Genomic DNA, 24,886 nt, shown 5'->3' with positions numbered 1-24,886 from the left:
ACGGAAGTATTCTGAATGTCCCTATCAAGAGCATTACACCTTTGGCTATGTCGTGGGGGGTTGTAGGGGGGGAGGGGGCAAGGGGGAGGTGCCGTGGGGTCCGGTGATGCTGAGGAAGGAGAGGAGTGTGGAGGGAGGGGGTTGTGTGTGTGTGCGTGTGTATGTGTTTGTGTGTGTGTGTGTGTGTGTGTGTGTGTGTGTGTGTGTGTGTGTGTGTGTGTGTGTGTGTGTATGTGTTTGTGTGTGTGTGTGTGTGTGTGTGTGTGTGTGTGTGTGTGTGTGTGTGTGTGTGTGTGTGTGTGTGTGTGTGTGTGTGTGTGTGTGTGTGTGTGTGTGTGTGTGTGTGTGTGTGTGTGTGTGTGTGTGTGTGTGTGTGCCCTTCAATTCGTCTCGGTAAACAGTATTATGCAGATGCTAGATTTTGTGTTTACTTTACTATGAGCCTTTCCATTCATTGCACTGTTTTCAGTGGTGGGCACGGCTCCGCTAATCCGCTAACCGCCAATCAGCGAAGCTAACTTTTTCGTTGGGGAAATCTTGGGTAAAATATACGGATTGAGGATAAAATGGAGGTTTCTTTCTCTTCTCTTCTTGTTGTTGCTTGTTGGGCTCTTTGTTCAGTTCAGCTGCCATGCTGTCACCGTGTATTCGCGTTTATTATTGTCGCTTTGTTTATCGTTATCGACGTCATGGAAGGTGACCAGAGTGAGGACGTTTTTGTTCCGCCTGAGGATGCTGACCTTGTAAAGGAGTCGCCGGCAGCTGTGGGTGAGGCGGAGGACACTCAAGCTGACGGCTAGGATTTCCAGAAGTTCCAGAACCCGTGGCCCCACCTGGAGGAGTACTTTGTCCTTATATCAAGAGATATGACGAACGCCAATGTCTTGCACTTACGGTGCGTCATGTGCCAACCCAAGGAGACCATAATTAACGGACAGACGGGGTTTTAGAGCCAAAATACTAAACCAACGCTAAATCCATATAAAAAGTTAGCGGTTAGCGGTTAGCGTTAGTTTCCACCAATTCCTTTAACAGTTTAGCGGTTTAGCGAAAGCGAAACTAACTTTTTAGTTAGCAGATTACCAGTTTTCGGTTAGCGGTGCCCACCACTGACTATTTTCTCTTCCCTATTTTTAACCTCCGCGTGTAAATTTGCAGATCACATTCGCGTTCACCCGAGTTTATTGTTCAGTATTTTGCTCGTCGCCGCTGCTGGATGGTTTGTTGACTTTTCGCATGGCAGAACAACAACCTGTGATATTTCCCGCATTGACATGTATTTTTCAACATTTTCCTAACGTCAAATCCTGTTTCGTTGTTGTATAAATTGCTTGATTCGATTACTGAATCACGACCTCCTCTTTTTTCTCGCAACAAAAGCCGCGTTTAGTTAGTATGGTATATGATTCTTTTTGCAGCCGCGGTAAAGCTCTCTTAAAACTTTATCCATTTACGGGTCCTCTGATCTGCATGGCGCGTGTTTGCAGAGATGTTCCCCCGCTCTTATGAAGGGTTTGGACAGTAAGTGTGAAAGTTTTTTTTTTTCAGCCGTGAAGACAGTCAAGGGCAAATTTTCAACTGCAAAAACTCAAAACATCGCTCTAATATAATTTGAAAAAGTGAAAAATTATCTAAATCGAGAGAGAGAGAGAGAGAGAGAGAGAGAGAGAGAGAGAGAGAGAGAGAGAGAGAGAGAGAGAGAGAGAGAGAGAGAGAGAGAGAGAGAGAGAGAGAGAGAGAGAGAGAGAGAGAGAGAGAGAGAGAGAGAGAGAGAGAGAGAGAGAGAGAGAGAGAGAGAGAGAGAGAGAGAGAGAGAGAGAGAGAGAGAGAGAGAGAGAGAGAGAGAGAGAGAGAGAGAGAGAGAGAGAGAGAGAGAGAGAGAGAGAGAGAGAGAGAGAGAGAGAGAGAGAGAGAGAGAGAGAGAGAGAGAGAGAGAGAGAGAGAGAGAGAGAGAGAGAGAGAGAGAGAGAGAGAGAGAGAGAGAGAGAGAGAGAGAGAGAGAGAGAGAGAGAGAGAGAGAGAGAGAGAGAGAGAGAGAGAGAGAGAGAGAGAGAGAGAGAGAGAGAGAGAGAGAGAGAGAGAGAGAGAGAGAGAGAGAGAGAGAGAGAGAGAGAGAGAGAGAGAGAGAGAGAGAGAGAGAGAGAGAGAGAGAGAGAGAGAGAGAGAGAGAGAGAGCGCGGGGTGGGTGCGATAGGGAGCAGCGGAGGGAGGGCAGAAGTGATAGCGACTGAAAAGCTTGTCGGAAATGAGACGGGCGGTGTCATTCATGCGAGACCCTGGCAAGCGGATGTTCACCTGAGAGCAAGGAGGCGTGTGGTAATGAGAAGAGTGAGTTACGTGGGCAGGTGTGGTGGTGGTGGTGGGGGTGTTGGAGGTGGTGGTGGTAGTGAAGGTGGTGGTGGAGGTGGTGGTGGGGTTGGAAGGGGGGAGTGCAAGGGACTGTTTCACCTTCCTCGTGTTCAGCTCTGTGTGTTTATGCAAAGCGAGGAGAGAGAGAGAGAGAGAGAGAGAGAGAGAGAGAGAGAGAGAGAGAGAGAGAGAGAGAGAGAGAGAGAGAGAGAGAGAGAGAGAGAGAGAGAGAGAGAGAGAGAGAGAGAGAGAGAGAGAGAGAGAGAGAGAGAGAGAGAGATTTTTCCTCAAGCTCCTTCCCTATCGCTGTTAATCGTATACCCGAGAAACAGGACAACATTTACCGGTCTCGAAACACTACAAGCAAAGGAAAGACATTGATTTTATTGCTTCCAGGAATAGCACATAAGTCGTTTATTCCTGATACTTTATACTTTGTTGCATATAACTGTACTTGACACACCAGCAAGACCACAGTGATTAAGACTTCCCTATGATATGTGTTTTTGAGAACTCCGAGTCTTTAATTTACGAATGTTTCCTCTCAACATGTCACCGAAGCATTAATTTTTCCCCTCGGCCTATTTTCTCTGCATATCCTCTCAACGTTTTATGTCAGTGGTTTCTCTTAACACTTCTTGCTAATATTTCTTCCCTATGATTCCGCGTAACATTACCATCTAACAATTTTTCATGATATTCCTCTTTAAACATTTCTTTTCGACACAGTTTCTCGAGCCTTTCTTTTGAACGTTTTCTTTCCCTTCCCAGCCGGTGGCGACCTACCACGGCGAGAGAGAGAGCCTGGAGCTAACAGGCAACATTTCATGGCCAGGAGGCAGCCCGCCCAAGGACAGGCCCCGCTGCGGCTTCGACAACTCGCTGTGTCCTGAGCCCACGGGTGAGTAAACATGGCGTGAGGTGGCGGGAGAGATGGGAGAGGGAGATGAAATAGGGAAGGGAATAGGGAAGGGATGTTGAGTGGAAATGATGGGATGCATTGTGGCGTGAAGAAACAAGAGTAGGAGCGTTGAGAGCAAGACGGGATTGGAAGATGAAGGGGGGGAGGAGAAATGAGTTGTGGGTAGCATGACAGGTCGGTGATAGACAGATAGGTTGACAGATGTAAGACTTCTATAATGTAAGGGGTGTTTCATATATGCTGCTTTCACGAATCACAACTTATCTTGCTCTATTGTATACATGAATCATGAATTACTATTATTTGTTACCTGTGTATCTTTGATATTAAGATGTGTTCTCAATAGAGCCGTCTATAGATCTACCAGTTTGTCCCGCCAAGGAAAGACTGTCTCTTGAGAATGAATGGGACGAGAAAGGTTAAGAGGGAGGGTACAGGTCGGGGCTGGAGTAAGTGGGTGCAGATAAGAAAGAGAGGCATGACCTGAGAATGGGACAGGACAGAATGGATCTTTAATGATTGTGGGCCGGGGAAAAGCTGAGCGAGGAATGAAAACTATGCTCCTCTGATTAACGCGACGGATAAACCTCAACTGAATATCCTCTCTCTACGAAGATATTAATGAAAAATATGGCTCATTTCCATGCAACACTCATTAATTCATATAAGCACAACACGAACCTGAACCCTTGACAGGAGAGCGAGAGTGAATGTAATTTTCTACACAACTGCATAACGCTAGGAAGAAAAAAAAGCGTTTTTCGCTGTACGTTTCATTATTGTGTTCCCGGCTCAAGGGTGAAAACAATGAAGGAAAAAAGCTCTTGAAATCCTGTTTATGCGTTTGATGAAATTGTTCTAAATTAAAAAATGGACATCAAAGCTAATTAACCTGGAGGACGCTCCTACCTGAGGGACGGGGTCACCTATACACCCATGGGGGCTGGAGGGGGGGTGGAAGTGTACAAATGAGATATGCAGACTCAGGAGCTTCGTCACAAGTTAGCCTTCCTAAGGACGCAATATTACCAAAGCAGTCGTTTTCATCTTCGCATTCTAAAAATACTGACTTTGTGTACCATGCATTTATAATCAAAAGAATGTACAAAAAAAAAGCGAACTAATCCAATTATGAATGACTTCAACCCCCTAATAGGAATAATGATTGGGCAGTTATTCTAGACATACTGTCAAGCTTCACTGGCGACATTCTCGTGTGTTACGCCCCCCCAGGTAACAGATGTCTCGTTGACAGGTGTCTTTATATACTGGTGAGTATTGAATAGAGTCGGCAGCAGAAGGGAGTCATAACATGCGAGGAGAAATAGAGAAGTAAGGGGAGGTACAAAGTGGAAAGTACAATGAACTGAGGGAAAAGTAACAAAAAGATGAATTACAAGATACAACGAAAAAAGAAGCACAAATATTGCCACAGTTAACGTGGGTTGGTAGAAAGAGAAGATTGGTGCCTATCATCTAAATCTGGCAGCCAATTCCGCCTCTCTTTCATGTGGGCGTCAAGCTACACCGAGCCACCGGAGCTAATATAACCTATCATAACCTGGCGCTACAAACACCCTCGCACCTCTGTACACCTGTCACCGGCCGGCCTGGGAGTGAGGCCCGCGGCTGCGAGGATAATTAGCTTCTGGTGGTGTTTATCCCCCGACGCTCACCCCCTGTGGCGACCCTGCCTCCCTGGGACACGTGTATCCCTGGACACAGCTTTTTTGATCATACATAGAGGTTGTAAAAGAAAATAGCTGTGATTTATATGATATTCGGGGCAAAAAATTATATCGCTGGAATAACTGTATTTCTGTCGCTTAACAAAGTTACATCATACTTCGTTTTCATTACTACTCGTTACGTCACACGCCTGGCGGATATTATTGTACTGAAATGGAATCATATAGATTATTCCAGTTAGTGTGGGAGTCTTATATTATTATTATTATTATTATTATTATTATTATTATTATTATTATTATTATTATTATTATTATTATTATTATTATTATTATTATTATTATTATTATTATTATTATTATTATTATTATTATTATTATTATTATTATTATTATTACACGTACCATTACGAGTATTACTTCTATACTTGTCTCAATAATTTTAGTAGCAATAGTTATACCAATAGCAAGCAGTCTCATTATCATTACTTAGTTACCGGTAGACATCCTCTCCTAATCACCCTAGCTGTGTGCTGCACCAAGTCGACGGGGTTTTGTGTGCAATGTAAAGGATGAATGAATAAATATCAGTATGTAAGATAAACAAATCACACAGTAATGTCATCGCTGCAGGAATCCCTTTGTGGCAAGCTTTGTGCACGTCTCCTGGTCATGTTATGTTATTTCCTTCGTGTTTTCATTTCCTATTACTTTTTACTTTCGTTTGGCCCAAAATAATATCACTGTTGTCCTTACGTGAGTAAAATAAAGGTAATTTCATATTTTTATTCGCGATTCCATTTTTTCTCTCTCCACCCGTATCATGCTCGCTTTTCTTTTCATTTGTCTTTTCATTTTGGTTCGTTTCTTTTTTCTCTCCACAAATAATGTTATGCAAACAGCGCCTCATTACGCGTGTGTCCCTAATTTTTTTCACGGCTTTCTTCTGCTTGTTTTTCGCCGCGGTGCCATAAAGCCACACCCGCCATGACTAACAATTGCTCCCTTCCCATTTTCTTGTAGGTCTCTGTTTGCTTGCCTGTTTTTTTTTTCTTTTTTCGTTCCAGTTTTCTTTTCTTTTGTTTTTGCCAGCAGTATACTGTAACCACGGACCTTTCTGTCTTACGTGTGGCTAATCTCAACCATTTTTTTTTGTCTTCTCTTATTTTTATTCTTATATCCTCCATCGTATAACTAGACAGACGGATGTGTTTGTTTGCATGTTTTTTTTCTTCACATTGTTTTGTCTTTTCGTCAACAGCACAATGTAACCACTGCCTTTTTTTCTGACCTTTTTTTTCTCTCATCTTTTATTCTTTTTTTCTTTTATCTTCAAACGTAAAACCAGACAGCCAGTTGTGTTTCCAATCGCGTGTTTTTCTTTTTCAGATTGTTTTTTCTTCTGTCTTCTAGCAGTACAACTTAATCACCGCCTTTTCTCTCTGACCTTTAGCTAATCACAATCATTTATTTCATTTTTTATCCTATTTTTTTTCTTTTATCCTTCAACGTAAAACCAGGCAGCCTGTTGTGTTTCCTTTCTCGTTTTATCTATTTCAGCTTGTATTTTCTTCTTTCTTCTAGCAGTACAATTTAATCACCGCCTTTTCTCTCTGACCTTTAGCTAATCACAACCATTTATTTAATCTTTTATCCTAATTTTTTTCTTTTATCCTTCAACGTAAAACCAGGCAGCCTGTTGTGTTTCCTTTCTCGTTTTATCTTTTTCAGCTTGTATTTTCTTCTTTCTTCTAGCAGTACAATTTAATCACCGCCTTTTCTCTCTGACCTGTGGCTAATCACATCCATTTATTTCATCTTTTATTTTTTATTTTATTTTATCCTCCAACGTAAAACCAGGCAGCCAGTTGTTCCTCGGCCATTTATATTCTGGCCTTGCTTACTCTACCGCGGCCCCACAGCCCCTTCCGTCCCTTGCTGCAGCCTCGTCTCTTCATGCGCTGAGTGACCCTACTGCCTACTCCTGCTGTATAAGTGCTGTGTTTGCTGTTATTTGGCGCAGTTTAGGTGTTGCGTCGCTAAATGGAGGCCGCTTGTTCACCCGTGCAGCAAGCGTTACTTTCTCTGTTGTCTAAGGGTCATGTCTCTTTCTGCTTAGATGTGCCCGCTGTTTCTGCCGTATAAGTGCTGTGTATGCTGTTGTCTGGTGCAGTTTAAGTGTTGCGTCGGTGAATGGAGGCCGCTATTTCACCAGTGCAGCAAGCGTTACCTTCGTTGTTGTCGGGGCTCTTATCTGTTTCTGTTATTTGTGTCGTGTATGCTTTCATCTGGCTGCTATCCGGCTCACTCATCTCTCGCCTCCTCCTCCTCCTCAGGGCCGTGGAGCATTGTAGCGGGACTACTGGCGCTGCTGGTTGTGGCCATGGGCGGCGCTAGTGTCTTCATATACAGGTGGGAGACGTGTTCTTACCTGTTTATATTTTCACAGGATTGCCTAAAACTTGAGCTGGCTAAAATTTGGAGCTTTTTTATCAAGTATTTTTTTTTTACTTTTAGCAGACATGATTAAAATTGGTGGAATATTAATTATTTATCACCGGTCAATTCCTCGGTGTGAAAAAAAATAATTCACAATATGCTCATCACTGAAGTTTTGTAGATTTTATGTTTGTGCCCTCAATAAAAATATTCAATTAGTTGTGTGTGTGTGTGTGTGTGTGTGTGTGTGTGTGTGTGTGTGTGTGTGTGTGTGTGTGTGTGTGTGTGTGTGTGTGTGTGTGTGTGTGTGTGTGTGTGTATTCCTTTATTGCAGAATATATAGTTTTGATTATTTATTTACCCCAAAAATATTCTCAGTCATTACTCCTTTTTGTCCTTACCATTGCTCCTCCTGTCTATATGCTTATTCATGAATATGTCAACCTTATTTTTCGAACTACATAGAACATTTAAATGCCACACTAAAAATAATGATTGGAAGAAGTGGATTAGGAAAAGGAGAGAGAAGAAATTTTGAGAAGGAAAAATAGAAACAAGAAGAAGAAAAAGAAAAAGAAGAAGAAAAGAATAAGAAGAAAAAGAAACAGAAGAAGAAGAAAAAGAAGAAGGAGAAGAAGAAGAAGAAGAAGAAGAAGAAGAAGAAGAAGGAAAAGAAAAAGAAGAAAAAAAGAAGAAGAAGAAAAAGAAGAAAAAAAGAAGAAGAAGATGAAGGAAAAAAAAAGAAGAAAAGAATTAGAATCACCATCTGTTCATGTGTTATATGTGAAAGTATCTATCATTTTCCGTAGATTTAAGTGTACCAGAACTGAGTATACTTTTGTCTCCCTGAAATATCTGCCACGTTTTCTCCTCAGCCACAAAGAAAATGAAAACCTTGAAAGGGCAACAACAATATTATTTCACATTGCACTACTAACCATAACTCTTATAAACCACTACATAGAACACTTCAATACAACACACAAAAAAAATAAGTACATGGAAGAACGGAATTAAAAAACAGAGTGAGAAGAAAATTGAAAAGGAAAATAAAGAACAAGAATAAGAATAGAAAGAAGACCAAGAACAAGAACAAGATTAGAATGAAAAGAAGAGTAAGAACAAAAACAAATACATGAGGAAGAACAGGAAAAGCAAAAAATAAAAAAATAAAATAAAAAAAGAGAGAAAAATGGAATTAGTGCAAGTATTAGGCAAGTATTACTCAACGTGTGTAGCTATATGAGGCCCCAGTGTGTGTGTGCGCGCGCGCGCGCGCGTGTGTGTGTGTGTGTGTGTGTGTGTGTGTGTGTGTGTGTGTGTGTGTGTGTGTGTGTGTGTCAGTAACTACGAGCCCCCCGCCCCCTTCCAGGCACTACAAGCTGGAGGCGGACCTGGCCTCCATGACGTGGCGCGTGTCGTGGGAGGACGTGGAGATCATCGACAACAACAAGCACGGGAAGTGCGGCTCCAGGATCTCCGTGGGCAAGATTAGCGTCAATGTGAGTGTTGGGGGAACGGGGGGGGGAGGGGGGGTAGTGGTGGTAGGGGTGGTGGTGGTGGTGGTGAAGGTGGTAGTGTCACTTTGAATGGATTAGGAAGAAGGCGAAAAGAGAAAAATTAAAAAAGAAGAAAATTATAAGAGGAAGAGGAAAACTATACGATGATGATGATGATGATGATGATGATGATGATAGTGTTATAGATATAGTTTTTTTTATCCAGATAATTATCTGTTTGTTTTCCCTACTATAGTGTAATATGACATTGTCGATTTCCAGACTATTGGGTCTATGGACTCCATGGTCGAGAACCGCCAGGTGTTCATCCGGACGGGCCGGTACAAGGTGAGTCTCTTGCTCCTCACCTGCTTGTCTTACTCCAATAAGTCTCCTTCTCTGGTAGTGGTTAACCAGGCTTGCACACTCCCCGCAGCAGGGTCAGGGGATGTGCACTGCGATTATACACCTTAGTCCACAGCTAAGTGTGTGTTTAGGTCTTGCTCTGATGCATACCTTCAACCGAGACTCAGGACAACCTTTCCCACCCCCTTCGCTGATGCCTACCCCTTGGTTCTTCTCATCCATTGGCTGAATTTTTTTAAGGTTTTATTATTTAAAAAAAACTTTTAATTCCTTTACGCATACACTATTGTATGTACATTTAAATCTCCATTTCACTGGATATTTTTTAGTAAACTTTATTTTTGCATACATATAACCTTGCACTTGAAAACATCAGCCCAGCGATGTTTGAAAAATGTATCTCTTTGTTTGTTATCTTTCACTTGCCATCCTTAACTCACCGATGTTTCCTCTTTTTCCAGAAGACGGGCCTCTTTAGCCAGGTAGTTAACACCGTAGGACGGCCCCTCTCTATAGGGTAAAGGCTGCTTTTCAGGGGCAGACGGAGGCGCTGAACCCAAAGTCCCAAATTTATGAATAAAGACTCCATCCATAAAGTGTTGCTTGAAAAATACAATGAAACTGATTGAAATAAAGTATCGATTAAGTGCTTGAAGAAATAATCAAATTTATACTTTTCTGTCTCTTGAGACACATAGAAAACTTATTATTCCAGACATGCTGATTACCGTCACAAATGCAGACCACATCAATAACCACCTTTGTTTTTCACGCACCGTTGGGTTCAGCAGCCTCCAAAAATAAAAAGTTGATCGCATTTCGTCCGCCCCGTTGTAAGTCGCCGCGCGGCCATGATGTGGGCGTGTGTGTGCGGCCCGTGATGGCCTTCCTCGTTGTGTTGTCCCGCCGCCTCCTTGCCTCTGATGGGCCGTGATTGCTGTTTGCCTTTCGTTCTCCTCAGCCTCTCGTCTGGGTCCGGAGCTGGTCCAGAGGGTCAGCCGTGTTGCGTCCCAGTCAAGCCCGCCACAACGACATGACTGATTTTGTCTCCTCCTCCGGACTGGAGAGCTTGATTTATGATGATTTTGCTTATTATGACACTTTTTGTCCACGGCAGCCCCACCTGAGGCATCCTTTAGATGATTACTATGTTTTTTTCATTTATTGACAAACTTTGCAAACTAGTAGTTTTATTCCATTCATTAATGCACAGTGCAGGAGGGGAGGCGTTGGTTGAGTGGTAAGCGTGCTGGTGTGGCGTTCAAGAAGACACAGGTTCGCGTCCCCGGCCGCCCCAAAACAAGCTGGCAATTTCTCAGGCATGGCCGAGTGGCCTAAGACTACTCACATGCTCTCCTGACAACCATTACCAACCTGGACTTTAGATTCTCTCGAAATTAGGATCAAAGATGAGCTTCGGGGGGCAGCATGAGCCAAGAAAGATGGCGCCTCTATAAACACTTGCCTGCGCCACAACGGGCTGTGACCGACCACCAGGCCCCACCAAGAAAGCCTACCGACGCCATTGGCCAAAAACGTTAAAAAAAAAGTATTATAAGTTTTCTGCTGTGAGTCACCAGCTTTCGCTATCGTAGTCATCAGCTCCGTCTTGACGCCCGTGTTTGTTGGTGCTCCAGTGTGTGTTTGTGTGTGTGGCGGGTCGGTGCGGGTCACTGGGATCACTGAGGCGGGAGACGTAGTGATGGCTTTACAAACGTTTGAAAATGGTGTTTGTCTAACCGCCGAGACGCAACGCTTTGATTTCGCTGATTTTATATATATATATATATATATATATATATATATATATATATATATATATATATATATATATATATATATATATATATATATATATATATATATATATATATATATATATATATATATATATATATATATATATATATATATATATATATATATATATATATATATATATATATATATATGAGAATGTGTCAGTTATCATCAAACACTTGAAGATGCTCAAAATGCATTGACGATCATCATGCTCTATCATTAAGTTGTGACTAATATCAATGTGTGTTCATTATTTTTCTCTTATATATAAATAAATGTATATCAGCTTTGACGAGCCACAGGAAGTCTGATGCTGTTCCGACGTGACTCACTTCGGCTGCCGCGCGAAACACCCTTATAGAGGATCCAGACCTTTGTGGTATCATATTAGGAGAGAAGTTATTGATGTTGCCGGGGAAACACAACAATCTGTGGTTTTCGTGCCACACAGCCAACCAGCCCCGCCAAGGCCAGGCTGTCTGAGGGGCGGGAAAGTTTTCATCAAGGAAAGCAAATACAGCCGCGGCCACCTACTGTTTGCGCCTCGCCACTCATACCTGGCTGGGGCGTGATTTGTTATTGCCTTTCGAGCAGGTGATCCGTGGATTACATAACCAATATTTACCTTTGTTACTAATGTTGCTCAGGCATCTTACACTCTTTCCTTCTTTCCTCCACCTCGTCCTCCTCCTCGCCCTCGCCGTCTTTCTCGTCCTCCTCCTCCACCTCCTCCTCCTGCTCCTCCTCATTCCCCTCCTCAACATCATCCTCATGCTCATGCTCATCGTCTTCCTCCTCCTCCTCCTCCTTTTCCTCCTCCTCCTCCTCCTCAACATCATCCTCATGCTCATGCTCATCGTCTTTCTCCTCCTCCTCCTCCTCCTCCTCCTCCTCCTCCTCCTCCTCCTCCTCCTCCTCCTCCTTTGCCATCTCCCCATCCTCCTCCACCTCCATCTCCTCAACACCTCCTGACAACACGACCCAGTAGCCCCTTCACGCCCGCACACCACCACTAACACGTAGAGGCGGCGAGTTCGCCCTCTCCTCCAGCAACATAACTTTTCCCGCGTTAGTTTTGCCCTTTTACTAACCCCCCCCCCCCCCCCCCCTTGCGTGGCCTCGGCTCCGCGGGGCAATCAGGATATGAGAGGTTGGCCCGCGATGGCAGCCTCGACCTCCCTTTTGTCTCGTTACTTTGATATTTTTCTTCGATCTTTAACGCACCTGAGAAATCGTCGGTGTCTCAGTCCCGACTTCCTTCTATAAACCGATTTTTTTTCTCCCTCTCCTTCTCATTGTGTTATGAAATACGTCCTTAAATCGTGGAGTATGACATAGCATTAATATCTGTAATTGTTTCTGTGTTGCTTTACTAATCTGTTACGCATACGATTTTATTTCCATTGATTATTGTTTTATTTTCTTTCCCTGTTGCTTCAGTGTGTTCTTTCTCTCCTTCAGATGATATAACTGATTGGCTACTGATTGGTGCTTAGGCGAATTATGTTGATTATGTAATATATGTCTAATTATGGAAGTTTTGTATACAGTGTGGGGAAGTGTGTGTGTATGTGTGTGTGTGTGTGTGTGTGTGTGTGTGTGTGTGTGTGTGTGTGTGTGTGTGTGTGTGGGCGCGCGAGCAGAGTGGCCATTTCTTCATGCCATGGCCTCTCCCTCAGGGCGTCACGGTGGCCATCAAGAAGCTGAACAAGGACCGCGTGGACCTAGCCAGGCCGATGCTCATTCAACTCAAGCGGGTAAGTGGGTTTGTGCCTGAGTGAGCGAGTGACCCCCAGTAGTTCCCTTTACCTTTAGAGTCTGGATGGCGGGGGCAGTAGAATCGAGCGAACCATCAAACTGTCGGAGGTGTGCAGCGTAGACCAGGAATACGAGCTTTTAAGAGGTTTTAAGATTTTTGACGTATTCTTAGTATGTTTAACAGTGTCATGTGCTTACTAAATTTGACGCTATTAACTGTGATGCTCTTTGTTCGTCTTTAGATGTGATGTGGGTTCGGGTTGTCAGGTTGTTAGAGTGAGTTTATGTTTACTGAGGTTATAAAAGTGTGTGACGTGCTTGTTGAGGCTTTAAGAGCATGTGATGTACTTGTTGAAAATATTCTTACAATAGAAGAAGTAAAAAAGAGTACATACATTTGTTTTAGATAATATACCTAGTGTAATAATAATAGGAAGAAACGAGTGGGAAATCCTGATACCCAACTCTTCAGTCAACTTTCCATCCCTCCTGTTTCCAAATTCTCAACTCCTTATTCTTTCCCTCCATGGCCACAGATGAAGGACCTGCAGTACGAGCATTTGGTGAGGTTCATCGGGGTGTGTGTGGACCCCAAGCCATACTGCGCCTTCTTCACCGAGTACTGCCCCAAAGGATCCCTGCAAGACCTCCTCGAGAACGACGACGTGCAGCTCGACTCCATGTTCAAGATGTCCCTCATGCACGACATTGTGAAGGTGAGGGAGCAAGGCCACCCAGACCCTCGCCGCCCTCAGTGGTTTGTTGGTGTCTGAGCCTTAAGTCCGAGGGTTTGCGGGGACCTGAGCAGCGTTGCCAAATTGTCGTAATCTGAACACTGCATCTATCATTTTTAGGCTCCAAGACTGTCGTAACCACACAAATAACGATAGAAAATTACAGTTATCGTTAAAACGGTTAAATATTGATGGTTTTCGTTCTTTTATTGCTAGAGTTATCTGCCAGAAACAACGAAAATGCAATGTAATGAGTACGATAGTTTGGCAACGCTGGACCTGAGGTTTGCTGGGGCCATAAACGTTCTGGGCCCTTGAGAATCCTTGTGAGGTGTGCTGAGGCCTTGGCGATGTTTGGGTCATGAGCGTACCACAGCCATGAAGATATTTGGGTCATGAGCGTACAAAAGCCATAAAGATATTTGAGTCATGAGCGTACCAGAGCCATGAAGATACTAGGGTCTTGAGCGTACCAAAGCCATAGAAATACTAGGGTCATCAGCGTACCAAAGCCATGAAGATACTAGGGTCATGAGCGTACCAAAGCCATAGAAATACTACGGTCATGAGCGTACCAAAGCCATGAAGATACTAGGGTCATGAGCGTACTAAGGCGATGAAGAGGAGCTTTTTTAGACTGGGACCATGATGTTGCTCGGGTGTAGGGTTTGCTGGGGCCTGGAGCGCTCTGGGGATGCGGCAAAGCTGGGGTACGGGCGTGTTAATGTTGCGAAGGGACAAAGGGGCGTCAGTAGCAGATCTCTCGCTATTCAGGACAAGGACAGCGATGCAACAGTACTAGCGTTGAGCCGAGCCTCGTTATTAATGGCCTAGCATTGTTCGCCAGCCGCGCCTCGCCAAACCCTTTCAGTTGTTACAATAAGCGGGGAGATCAAACGACCGTGAAACAAGCAATAATTGTTCCACGGCTGCACATTATTCAAACGATATTATTATTAATGAAGCTTGAGTGTTGGTGAGTATGAAATTTTAATGCTATGTAATATTTTCCTGTACGATCAAGTTGTAAAATGAAATACAAGCTTTTAAGGGTGTTTAAGAGTTTTTGACGTATTCTTAGTATGTTAAACAGTGTCATGTGCTTACTAAGTTTGACGATATTTACTGTGATGCTTTGCTCGTTTTTAGGTGTGATGTGGATTCAGGTTGTCAGGTTGTTCGAGTGAGTTTATGTTTACTGAGGTTATAAAAGTGTGTGACGTGGTTGTTGAGGCTTTAAGAGCATGTGATGTACTTGTTAAGGTTATAAAAGTGTGTGACGTGTTGGTTAGAATTTATGAGCCTTTGACGTGCTTCTGCTGTGTGCGGTGTGACGCTTTCTTATGGTTTGAGTAAGTGTGACATTCCCCGTTTAGGTTTTGAGTTTGTGACGTACTTGCTTTGGGTTTTAAGAGTGTGAAGCGCGTTTTAAGATGTTTTAAGAATTCATGACGTGTTTGTGGAGATTATATGAGTATGAACCACGAGTGTACCTTCGTGTCTTCCTTGTGTCGTGTGTACTGAGCCTCATGTCCCCGCAGGGCATGGCCTTCCTGCACTCCAGCGAGCTGCGGACCCACGGCAACCTCAAGTCTAGCAACTGTGTAGTGGACTCCCGCTTCGTCCTCAAACTCACCGACTTTGGACTTCACAGCCTCAGGGAGAGGGAGGGTCAGTCCCCGGACCACCACGTGTACTGGAAAAGTGAGTAACAGTCCATTGGGTAATGTTCTCGTAGGCTGCTGCATGAGAGGCGAAGGCTGGCCCGAAGAACAAAATCTAAATGTAATTAATATATTTAAATGTAATATCTTGACCATCCTACGTTATAATCATTTTCAAAAGAATGGAGATTCCTTAAAGATACAAGCGATCGGAGAGGTTAATGACAGAGGCTGTGACGATCCGATAGTTTTGGCATCTCAGTCTAGACAGCAGCTTCACTTGTGTATTGGGAGACAGCGTTCAAGTGCCTGTGGAGCTCAGTGGGAAACCATCTTACAAGCTCCATAAGAGATACATAACAAAAAAGGTATTAGATGACACAGTAAAAGTTCAAATTACTCACATTATCACCTCAAATTACGCACCGTTTATCTCAAATGACTCATCGTTTAACTAATCACCAGTTCCACAATGTGTCACCTCATGCAGTCCACCGTGACACAAAGACGCCTCTGAGAACTGAACTTGACGAGCTAAACTGGACTATTCTGGTGTTTGTATTCTTTTCGGGAGCAGCGTCATGCGGGCTTTTTTTTTGTTTTGTTGTTGTTTTTTTATATATTTGCCGTGCCTTTGGTCAGTCTCTTACACATAAAAAAACATCATTCATCCTTCTCACCACAAATTACTTTCGTGCCATCTCGTCTCGCCTCCCTCACCGCCGCCTCCGTCTCCTCAGGGAAGCTCTGGACGGCCCCGGAGATCCTGCGTCACCCGGACCCGCCCGCCGAAGGGACGCAGAAGGCGGACGTGTACTCCTTCGCCGTCATCGTCCACGAGATCATCTACAGAATGGGCGCCTTCTACGTCAAGAACGAGGCCATGTCCGCGCAACGTGAGTACCCTGGGGATTAGGTTAGTGAGAGGATGGGGGAGGGAGACCATAGTATAAATAGTCTAAAGTAGCCACGCGCTTTTCATCGTGTCTTCTGAGGGTGTAGCAATAATCCTCCACCTGTGTTATACCTCCCAGCAAACACAGACGCAGCAGCTGGAGGGCTTCAAGAGTCATTAAGATTTCTGATCCCAATGACTCGTCGAATCTCTAGATCTTTTTTTATTCGTCATTTAGGACATGCGTATGTTTTCACGGGTCTACATCTGGGAACGACCTCTCATAAAAGTGTGAAAGGAAAGTAAAATGTCCCAAAGGTGCCGTAATTCTACTGTTTGAGTTGCTGTTTTAAGTGCCAGACAGACATATTTGCTGTTCCCTCACCAAATGATACAGAAAATCTGAAATTACAAACGTGTGTGGGATGAAAATTTATTGGCAATTCAGCTCTGCAATTTACGCTTAATGGCAGGTTTTCAATATCAATAAAAGGTGCAACAATACTGGTGACAACTGTAGTGCAAGTAATAAAGGAATACAAATGGGACCAAATGATATGGAAGAGAGGGATGAACAGACTCGTGCCCTTCAATGGAATTTTTTTTTTTTACAACAAAGGAAACAACTCAAGGGCACAAAAAAGGAAACAATAATGAAAAAAAAAAGCCCGCTACTCGCTGCTCCTAAAAAAGAATCAAAAGAGGTAGCCGAAAGAGAGGTCAACTTCGGGAGGAGGAATATCGACAGAAAACTATAAGCATTTGTCTCATGTTCCAGTCACTTCATTACATAAAATCACTATTAAAAATGTTAGTGAATACGTCAGTGTTCCAAGATCTTCCTGTGGTTGGATGTATAGCAGTTTACCTTTACATTCAACCATATGAAAGGATGGAAGAGAGGAGTTAACTAAACCCCAAACTTCTGTAGAAATTATCATATCATGCAATTCACTGTGACTGTCATCTGCACGCTAGCGGACATGTTTCCCTGTCATGTAAGATTTCAGAGTCAAGAAGCAAGGAAAACTATATGTACGTAGATCTGAGTAGTGGCGGAGTCCATGGCTACGACACACTGCACCAGTACGTGGCAGGGCAGGGAGTAGATGTTACGAATTAGTGACTGCAGGACGGAACATCGAGTGACACGAGGTGAATGGAAAAAAAACGAGTGTTCATCATTTATCCTGGTGATCGCTGTGGTGCGGGCAAGGTACCGGGCAAGGTTAAGATAATACAAGTAATTTTCAGTCGGCGTATATACATCGTCCAAACAATATCATGACACGTAGAACCTGAGCTTGAAAACTATGTAACCAACAGCATCAGGGTCACCACCTCACTGCTGCAGAGGACGCACACGAGGCAAACAATTACGAATATGTCCTTGCGAAGATTTGTGTTTTTCCTTCCAGGACGAATGCAAAACTATTTTCTTTAAACACCAAAATTATCTAAGTCGTAGATATCGCAGAAGGTCCATACAAGGCAAACAATAACGCTAATAGTATTGTCTTCTTTACTTTAGATGGAAATATCCACCTTGAGGAATCAACAACAGGAAAGTCACAGGTGTTGCCGGAGTTCCATAAGTCAGACAATAACGAGTGTGTGCTTTAAATTTTTTTCCCTTCTGCAGCAACGTCCCCGTAATCCCGCGTCGCCGGGGCGTCCAGGAGCCTCACATTCTCTGGGTGCCTGACGGAACGTGCGGGCCGGGTCTAGAGCGCCTCGATGTCAGGCTTTCTCCCAAAATAACGTCAATTAAATATTAGATCCTCAGCCTCCCGGAGGTGAGAGGGGCAGCGACCCTCCTGTCAAGGGCGGCTCGGGTGTGTTAAAGGTGCGAGGCTGTGCCACGTTGGGGTGCACCGCTCGCCGCCCATGCAGTCGTCAGGAGGCAACCGATGCCTTGTGTCTCTGTTCAGCGAACCCTCGGAGTGGGGCGTTCCTCCCGCCATTCCTGTAATTGCTACTGCTCCTCTCCACAAGCCCTGGCGCTAAATGAATAAACTGATGCCCATGAACTGCTAAGCGATAACAAGAACTGAGGACAACTTTGTGTGAGTGGTGTGACCTTTGTCCTCTCCCGTAAAGGTGAGGACTCAGGTCTGACAGAAAAAAAGTTTATGATTGACATGGACGCTTTAAGAATATAACTGAGCCATAGCGCGGCGGCGGGGCAGCAGCGGCGGACTTTTTGCGGGCCGGACTGTCACTTGTTGCGTGTGTCTCCCTCGAACACGCAACATCCGGATAATGTCGCGCCTGCCTCAAGAATTGTTAATGAATCATATTTTATCTTCAGTGATTATAATGAATAGATGTTGCTCTTTCCTCAGTAATTTTCTACAGTAAATAACTTTTTTTTTTATCATTGCAAGTGAAAAATATATCAAACTGACCTAAAGAACCTCCCAGCGTCAGTCACATTGCATCTTTTAACAGACGAAGCTCAACATATTTATTTTCTTAAAGATCACCCACAATTAGAAAGAAAGATGCCCTGACGAACAATCAAAGCCAGCGAGATCTTTTGATCACTCCTAAAAAGCAGGCGCTCGGGTTATATAAGTAATTCCAGTCAATCTGGGTCGATGAGGAAACAGGCGTTGCGTCCCCGGACACAGGCTAATTAATAAGGCTGCTCGACAGGTGTAGGTACAGGTATCTTCCGCAGTGGAGCGTGTCTCGTGTGTTTCGGCGTGTTCGTCCGCAGCACGAAAAGAGGAGACATCCCTGGGACACAAGACCGTGGGTGGAGACATCCCTGGGAAACGAGGCCGTGGGTGGAGACAGTACAGAGACAGGGAGATTTCGTTTCAATGATACCATACCAAACTGAAGTCCGATGATCTTTAATATTTTGTTTCGCTTTTTTTTTTTTTTTTTCAATCATACTGAATTAAGAATGTCTGGCCACATCCACGACAAGCCACGGTTACTAAGAACAGACCTTGTCTCCCGTAGCCAAGGTTAAGTGTAAGGCGCTGTACTCCAAGCACTGATACACAGTTTTAAGAAAAAGTTGTTCGTGTTTTCCCAAAGTTCCCTTTTAGTAACACACCTGCAAGTATTATAATGTTCACCCAGCCCAGCATTACAGTATTCAACAACTACATAAAACATCCAATTCCGTAAATACACAATGACCCGACGCACCACAGCCAGACAACACACCAGGCAGGACTGTGTTGCAACGGCTCAGTTTTTAGTTCTGTTGGCGGGTCAAATTTTCTATTCGTGTAAATCGATGCTGACTGCACGAGTTCCGGTCGGCTTCTCCTAGGCCTTTCATCATAGTTAAATAACACTTAAAGATATTTGTAATCCACTGCCGTTTCCACATTACCCCCTCAAATCAATATAATAAATCCCAGCCCGAGTTCTTCCCTTTTCAAATAGCTTCATATTAATACATTCTCAACATGTATATGGTTTTAAAGATATTAACCTGTGCAATATTCATTTCACTGTCGTTACTTATTGTTTCACTGCTGAACCCGATACCAAACCTTTCACATTATTAGTAAAATGTGCTGTTATTAATTTTCCTTTTAGTTCATCTACAATCAAGGAGAGTAGTGATCACCGTGTGTGTGTGTGTGTGTGTGTGTGTGTGTGTGTGTGTGTGTGTTTGAGATCGACTTTAAGACCCAGGAGACAGTGTAAAAAAGGTGCCGTAAGTTTATGGTGCGTGTCAGGCGTGAGCGAGGGCTGGTGTGTGCGGCGGGGTCACACAAGTCAGGGGGCGCGTGAGTGGCCGGCGCAGGGGAATGGAAGTTCTTTTCACGAGTGTTTACAGAGCCGCGGCGGAGTACGAACTGAGTAAACGGTATGGTTGGACAAGGTAAAAAGGTGTGTTTGTGCTTTGCCGAAAAGATGAAAGAAATGTAAAAGCTACCGAAATTTAATCTAGGATGCATAAGGATATAAGAAATCTGCAAAAGGTATTTCTGCAGGAGGGAAAAATAGTGTATAGTTTGGTTCTTTGATTCAATGTGGCAGAGAGAATGAGTATAGGAATTAGGAAGGAAAATCGTTTGACTTCTGCAGCCTTATTCTCTGTTATCAGCCGTCCTTCCTTCAGTACTTTCAAGCATGCATCATTCCTCAACCTGCCTTCCAACCATACACCTTTAGTTCCTACCTGTCCACTGATCGGTCGCTTTAATTCTGCATCGCCTCTCAACCCTCCATCCAGTTACAAGCTTTTTATCACCTTTTTTCACTGCCTTTCCGCTATTCGTCTACGTTTTGTTATTAGTTGTCGACATTCCCTCTTACCCACGTCTTTTCTTTCATTTCTCAATTCTCCGTCAGGTCAGACTTCTACCGTCCTCCTTTTATCAACTTTTCTCACTGCTTCTCAACCATTCGTCTACCTTTTGCCATTAGTTGTTGACATTCCCTCTTACCCACACGTCTTTTCTTTTATTTCTCAACTCTCCATCAGGTCAGACTTCTATCGTCCTCTTTTTATCAACTTTTCTCACTACCTCTCAACCATTCGTCTACCTTTTGCCATTACCTGTCGACATTACCTCTCACCCACACGTCTTTTCTTTTATTTCTCAACTCTCCGTCAGGTCAGACTTATATCGTCATCTCCTCATCGTCTCTCTGAGTGATACACCTTTTTCTATTTGTTCACTATCCGCCTTAGTCTCACACCTTTTTTTCATTATTTCTGTACTGTCCTCAGCCATGCACCTTCCGTTACTTCCTCACTGTCCCTTACGGTTATACAATTTTTGGCATTATCTGTTTGGCTGTTCAGTCAGTCGTTTTAGTCAGGCATTCCTTATTAACTCTTCTCAAAGTTATACATTCCCCCCCCCCCCCCCTCCCTGCAATACCTCTTTAACCTGGACAGTAACTCGTTTTAGTCATGCATCCCTTCTTCTCAACTCTCTTCCAAGTCACACATGTTACCTTTTCCCCGCTCAGTCAGTCATTTTAGTCTTGTGTCCCGTCTGAACTCTCCTCAAAGTCATATATCTCTCCCTCCTTACAATGCACCTTCTTCCATTACCTGTCCAATGCCCCTCAAACATACACCTTTTTTTTCATCCTCCATCTATGGCATACACCTCTTCTATACCTTTTACCATTAACTTTTACCACTAACTGTCCCCCTCAAACATACACCTTTTGTTCACCGTTCATCTATGGCATACACCTCTTCTATACCTTTTACAATTAACTTTTACCGTTAACTGTTCCTCTCAAATATACACTTTTTTTTCCCCCTTTCTACTACCTGTCCGCCTGTCCAGTCGTTCTAATCCGCCTCTCTCCTTAACCCTTCACCCGCCTACACGGTCCAGCCAGAGGGCGGGGCGGCTGACAGGAGCAGGAGCCGAGTGGACCCGAGTAAGGCCGCGCCAAATTAGATTCTTCGGGTGGGCGTATTGCCACTTACAGGCCTGGGAGGAGGGCCGCCGCGCCACGCTTGCTTCCTTATTACATCCCCGCCCCAGACAAGGACCGGCATTGCAAGAACACACTGCCCGGGAAATGAACTCCTGTCTAGTGGGTGGAATGTTGGTGGGAGAAGGAGGGAGTGTGTGGAGGGTACCGAGGTGGAGTGGGATAGAAGGTAGAGTTGATTAAGAGAAGAGAGAAGTCGGGTGGAAAGGTGGAGTAATGAAGGGAAAGTAGGCAACATGATGGAGTAGGAGGAAAGGTGAAGTGGAGAGAGAGAGAGAGAGAGAGAGAGAGAGAGAGAGAGAGAGAGAGAGAGAGAGAGAGAGAGAGAGAGAGAGAGAGAGAGAGAGAGAGAGAGAGAGAGAGAGAGAGAGAGAGAGAGAGAGTCTGGTGGAATGAGAGAGAGAAAATGGGAAGTCTGGTCGAATGGTAGGGAGAAAATGGGAAGTCCGGTGGAATGGTAGAGAGTAAATGGGAAGTCTGGTGGAATGGTAGAGAGAAAATGGGAAGTCTGGTGGAATGGTAGAGAGAAAATGGGAAGTCTGGTGGAATGGTAGAGAGAAAATGGAAAGTCTGGTGGAATGGTAGAGAGAAAATGGAAAGTCTGGTGGAATGGTAGAGAGAAAATGGAAAGTCTGGTGGAATGGTAGAGAGAAAATGGAGAGTCTGGTGGAATAGTAGAGGAAAAATGTGAAGTCTGGTGGAATGGAGGAAAAGGTTAAGTAGGAGGGAGAGAAGGCAGTGTGATGGAGTGGGAGGAAAGGTGGAGAGGTGGAGGGAGAGAAGGCAGCATGGTGGAGTGGTAGGAAAAGTGGAGTGGGGTTGGGAAAGCATAGACAATGTGATGGAGAGGGAAAGAAAGTGGAGGGGTGGAGGGAGAGTGGAGAGCGTGATACAGAAAGGAGGAATGTGCAGGGGTGGAGGGAGATAAGGGAGCGTAATGGAGAGGGAAGGAAAGTGGAGTGATGGAGAGAAGGCAGCGTGGAGTAGGAAGGAAATCTGGAGTGGTGGAAGGAAATTAGGCAGTGGATGGAGGAGCGGAAAAGTGGAGGAGAGGAGGAAAAATAGGCAGCCACGTAGAGTAGAATGAAAGTGGAAGAGTGGAGAGGGAAGAAAGGTGGAGTAGAAAGTAGGCAGCGTCATGGAGAGGGAAGGAAGGTAGGGTAATAGAGGGAGTGCGGGCAACCTAATAAGGAGGGAGAAAAGGCAGAGAAAAGAGGCAAAGGAAAGCAAGGAGCGGTGGAGTTGAAGGGGCGGCGATGAGTGGGCGAGGTTCTAACTTTTATCAGCGTGGAATAACTTCTTGCGACTTTCCTCTCTTCTCAAAAATAAAATCTAATGCTCGTCTCTGGGAAAACTTGCCTCGTTAGGATTCATTAAGATCCTCGTATGTAGATTGTTATGAGCAGATGTATATTAGGAGTGGTTTCCCTGATTATCATTTTTTTTTGTACTTTCAGGAACAAATTATACAGGTTCTGATGCCGCGGAAATCACATCTAGTTTGCACATGTTCAGATTAACCAGGCGGCAAGGAACAGGGAATAGAAACAGGGCGCTGAAGGGGTGACTCTGATCAAACGCATAGATAAAACATGAGTCGCAGAGCAGATTTTCAATAAAGTGTAAGTGTGAAGGGCGAGGGAAGGGAGAGCGTGATAGCCTTGTTTCTGGCATGCGGGGTGAAACCAGGAACACGAACTGGAGACTTTGTTTTTGTTGAGGGAAACGGACTAGTGTAAATGGATATGCCTGCAAAACGCTGCTCCCACTAAGTAAAATAGAAGAAAAGGTCACCCACAAAATCTAGTACAATCCTGAGGGGTCTTGATACTCCCCCGTTCTAGGCGAGGCAAGGAGCGGATTTATGGATTACACTTACACGAGACACCACACGCAGGGGGCTTAAAAGATCACATTCCCTGATTAATTAAGATGTGGCGTGTTCCTACCGTGGACTGGGGTGGAAGGGGTAAAGGTCCAGTCGTTATCCTACTACGTTCAGCCTTCCGTTCCCTCCCTTCCTCGTATCTCCCTCCCACCTTCCCCCTCTCCCGGACAGTCACCTGGCGGGCCGCTAATGCACCTGCAATTAACACAACTCGCCGCTATGGTCTCATTGCCGCTTAATTGTCTGAGCCTCACGGGAGTTGCTCTCAGGTGTAAGTAGACAGGAAGAGGGATGGTTAATTAGATAGGACAGACAATTACAAAGAAATAGTTAGATAGACAGGTAGATAGAAAGATGGAGAGAGAGAGATAGAAACATAGATAGAAAGATGAATGAATAAATGGATAGAGGAGATAGATAAATAGATGAATTGATAGATGGGCAAAACTGACGGAGATAGGTTGATAGATTTACTGATTGGTGATTGATTGATGAATAGATAGATGAACTGATACATCGACTGATAGAAAGATACATAATTAAAAAAATCGGATGGAGTCAGTTTTCACCCTGCAGTTCATGACTTATACTTATTTACATTCAGTTCATCAGGACCTATCACGCACTTGCTTTTAGACATGACAGGTTTTCAAGTTCAACGGCTGCATCACGACTGAATAATTAGAACGCTGTGAGATTCCCCGGGTGAGCTAACTCGGAAGCTTAGTATTGAGCTTAATTAAAGAGCGCTAGTGAGGCGTTGGTGATAAGCTGCCCCGGTGATTCAGCCCGTCTGTGTTAAAGATCTGCAAAACAACAACAACAACAGCAAAAACAACAACAACAACAACAACAGCCTTTTACGTACATAAATTTAATATCCTTCCTTTTTTGCAGACGAATATAATCTCCCCAGTTAGCATTTTTCTTTACCAGTGATTCATAGCTTCTGTTTTGAACCTCTACTCAATAACTAGCAATCAACCTTCTATGTATACGAACTGAATACCCTGACGATTACTTTTATTCCGGTTAGAATTTTTATTTACCAGTGAATTAGAGAGTCTGTTTTGAACCTCTACTCAATGACAAACAAACACCCTTCCATTTACGTGAACTCATTGTCCTTCCTTCTCTGCTAACGATTATTTTCCTTCCATTTAGCTTTTTTATTTCCTTAACCATTTTCGTCTTTTTGTAGCGTATGCCCCAAACTTTGAACCTTCACTAGTAACCGCAAACAAACAACCTTCTATGTACCTCTTGCATTTTTCTTTACCAGTTTCGTCTTTTTGTAGCGTATGCCCCAAACTTTGAACCTTCACTAGTAACCGCAAACAAACAACCTTCTATGTATCTGAATTCAATATCCTTCCTTCCATTTACTTGCATTTTTCTTTACCAGTTTCGTCTTTTTGTAGCGTATGCCCCAAAATTTGAACCTT

The 24,886-nt window shown here is 43.9% G+C and overlaps 1 protein-coding gene across 2 annotated transcripts in view; it reads left to right on the top strand.

Annotated features, from left to right (window-relative positions):
• LOC126995643 (atrial natriuretic peptide receptor 1-like) overlaps positions 1–24,886 on the top strand; it is a 173,398-nt gene that overhangs the window by 48,005 nt on the left and 100,507 nt on the right. Inside the window, exons 5-13 of one of the 2 annotated variants that reach the window (XM_050855381.1) lie at positions 3,121–3,250; positions 7,296–7,371; positions 8,771–8,900; positions 9,180–9,245; positions 9,725–9,745; positions 12,746–12,823; positions 13,361–13,540; positions 15,100–15,262; positions 15,963–16,118. In XM_050855381.1, coding sequence (XP_050711338.1) covers positions 3,121–3,250; positions 7,296–7,371; positions 8,771–8,900; positions 9,180–9,245; positions 9,725–9,745; positions 12,746–12,823; positions 13,361–13,540; positions 15,100–15,262; positions 15,963–16,118 — 1,000 coding nt within the window. The remainder of the gene's footprint in view (positions 1–3,120; positions 3,251–7,295; positions 7,372–8,770; positions 8,901–9,179; positions 9,246–9,724; positions 9,746–12,745; positions 12,824–13,360; positions 13,541–15,099; positions 15,263–15,962; positions 16,119–24,886) is intronic. The other variant, XM_050855382.1, reaches the window with a different exon arrangement.

This window comes from Eriocheir sinensis, chromosome 8 (genome assembly GCF_024679095.1).
Source record: "Eriocheir sinensis breed Jianghai 21 chromosome 8, ASM2467909v1, whole genome shotgun sequence".
Lineage (NCBI taxonomy): Eukaryota > Metazoa > Arthropoda > Malacostraca > Decapoda > Varunidae > Eriocheir > Eriocheir sinensis.
The sequence above is the reverse complement of the archived record's forward strand: the minus strand, read 5'-3'. Positions and strand labels throughout refer to the sequence as shown.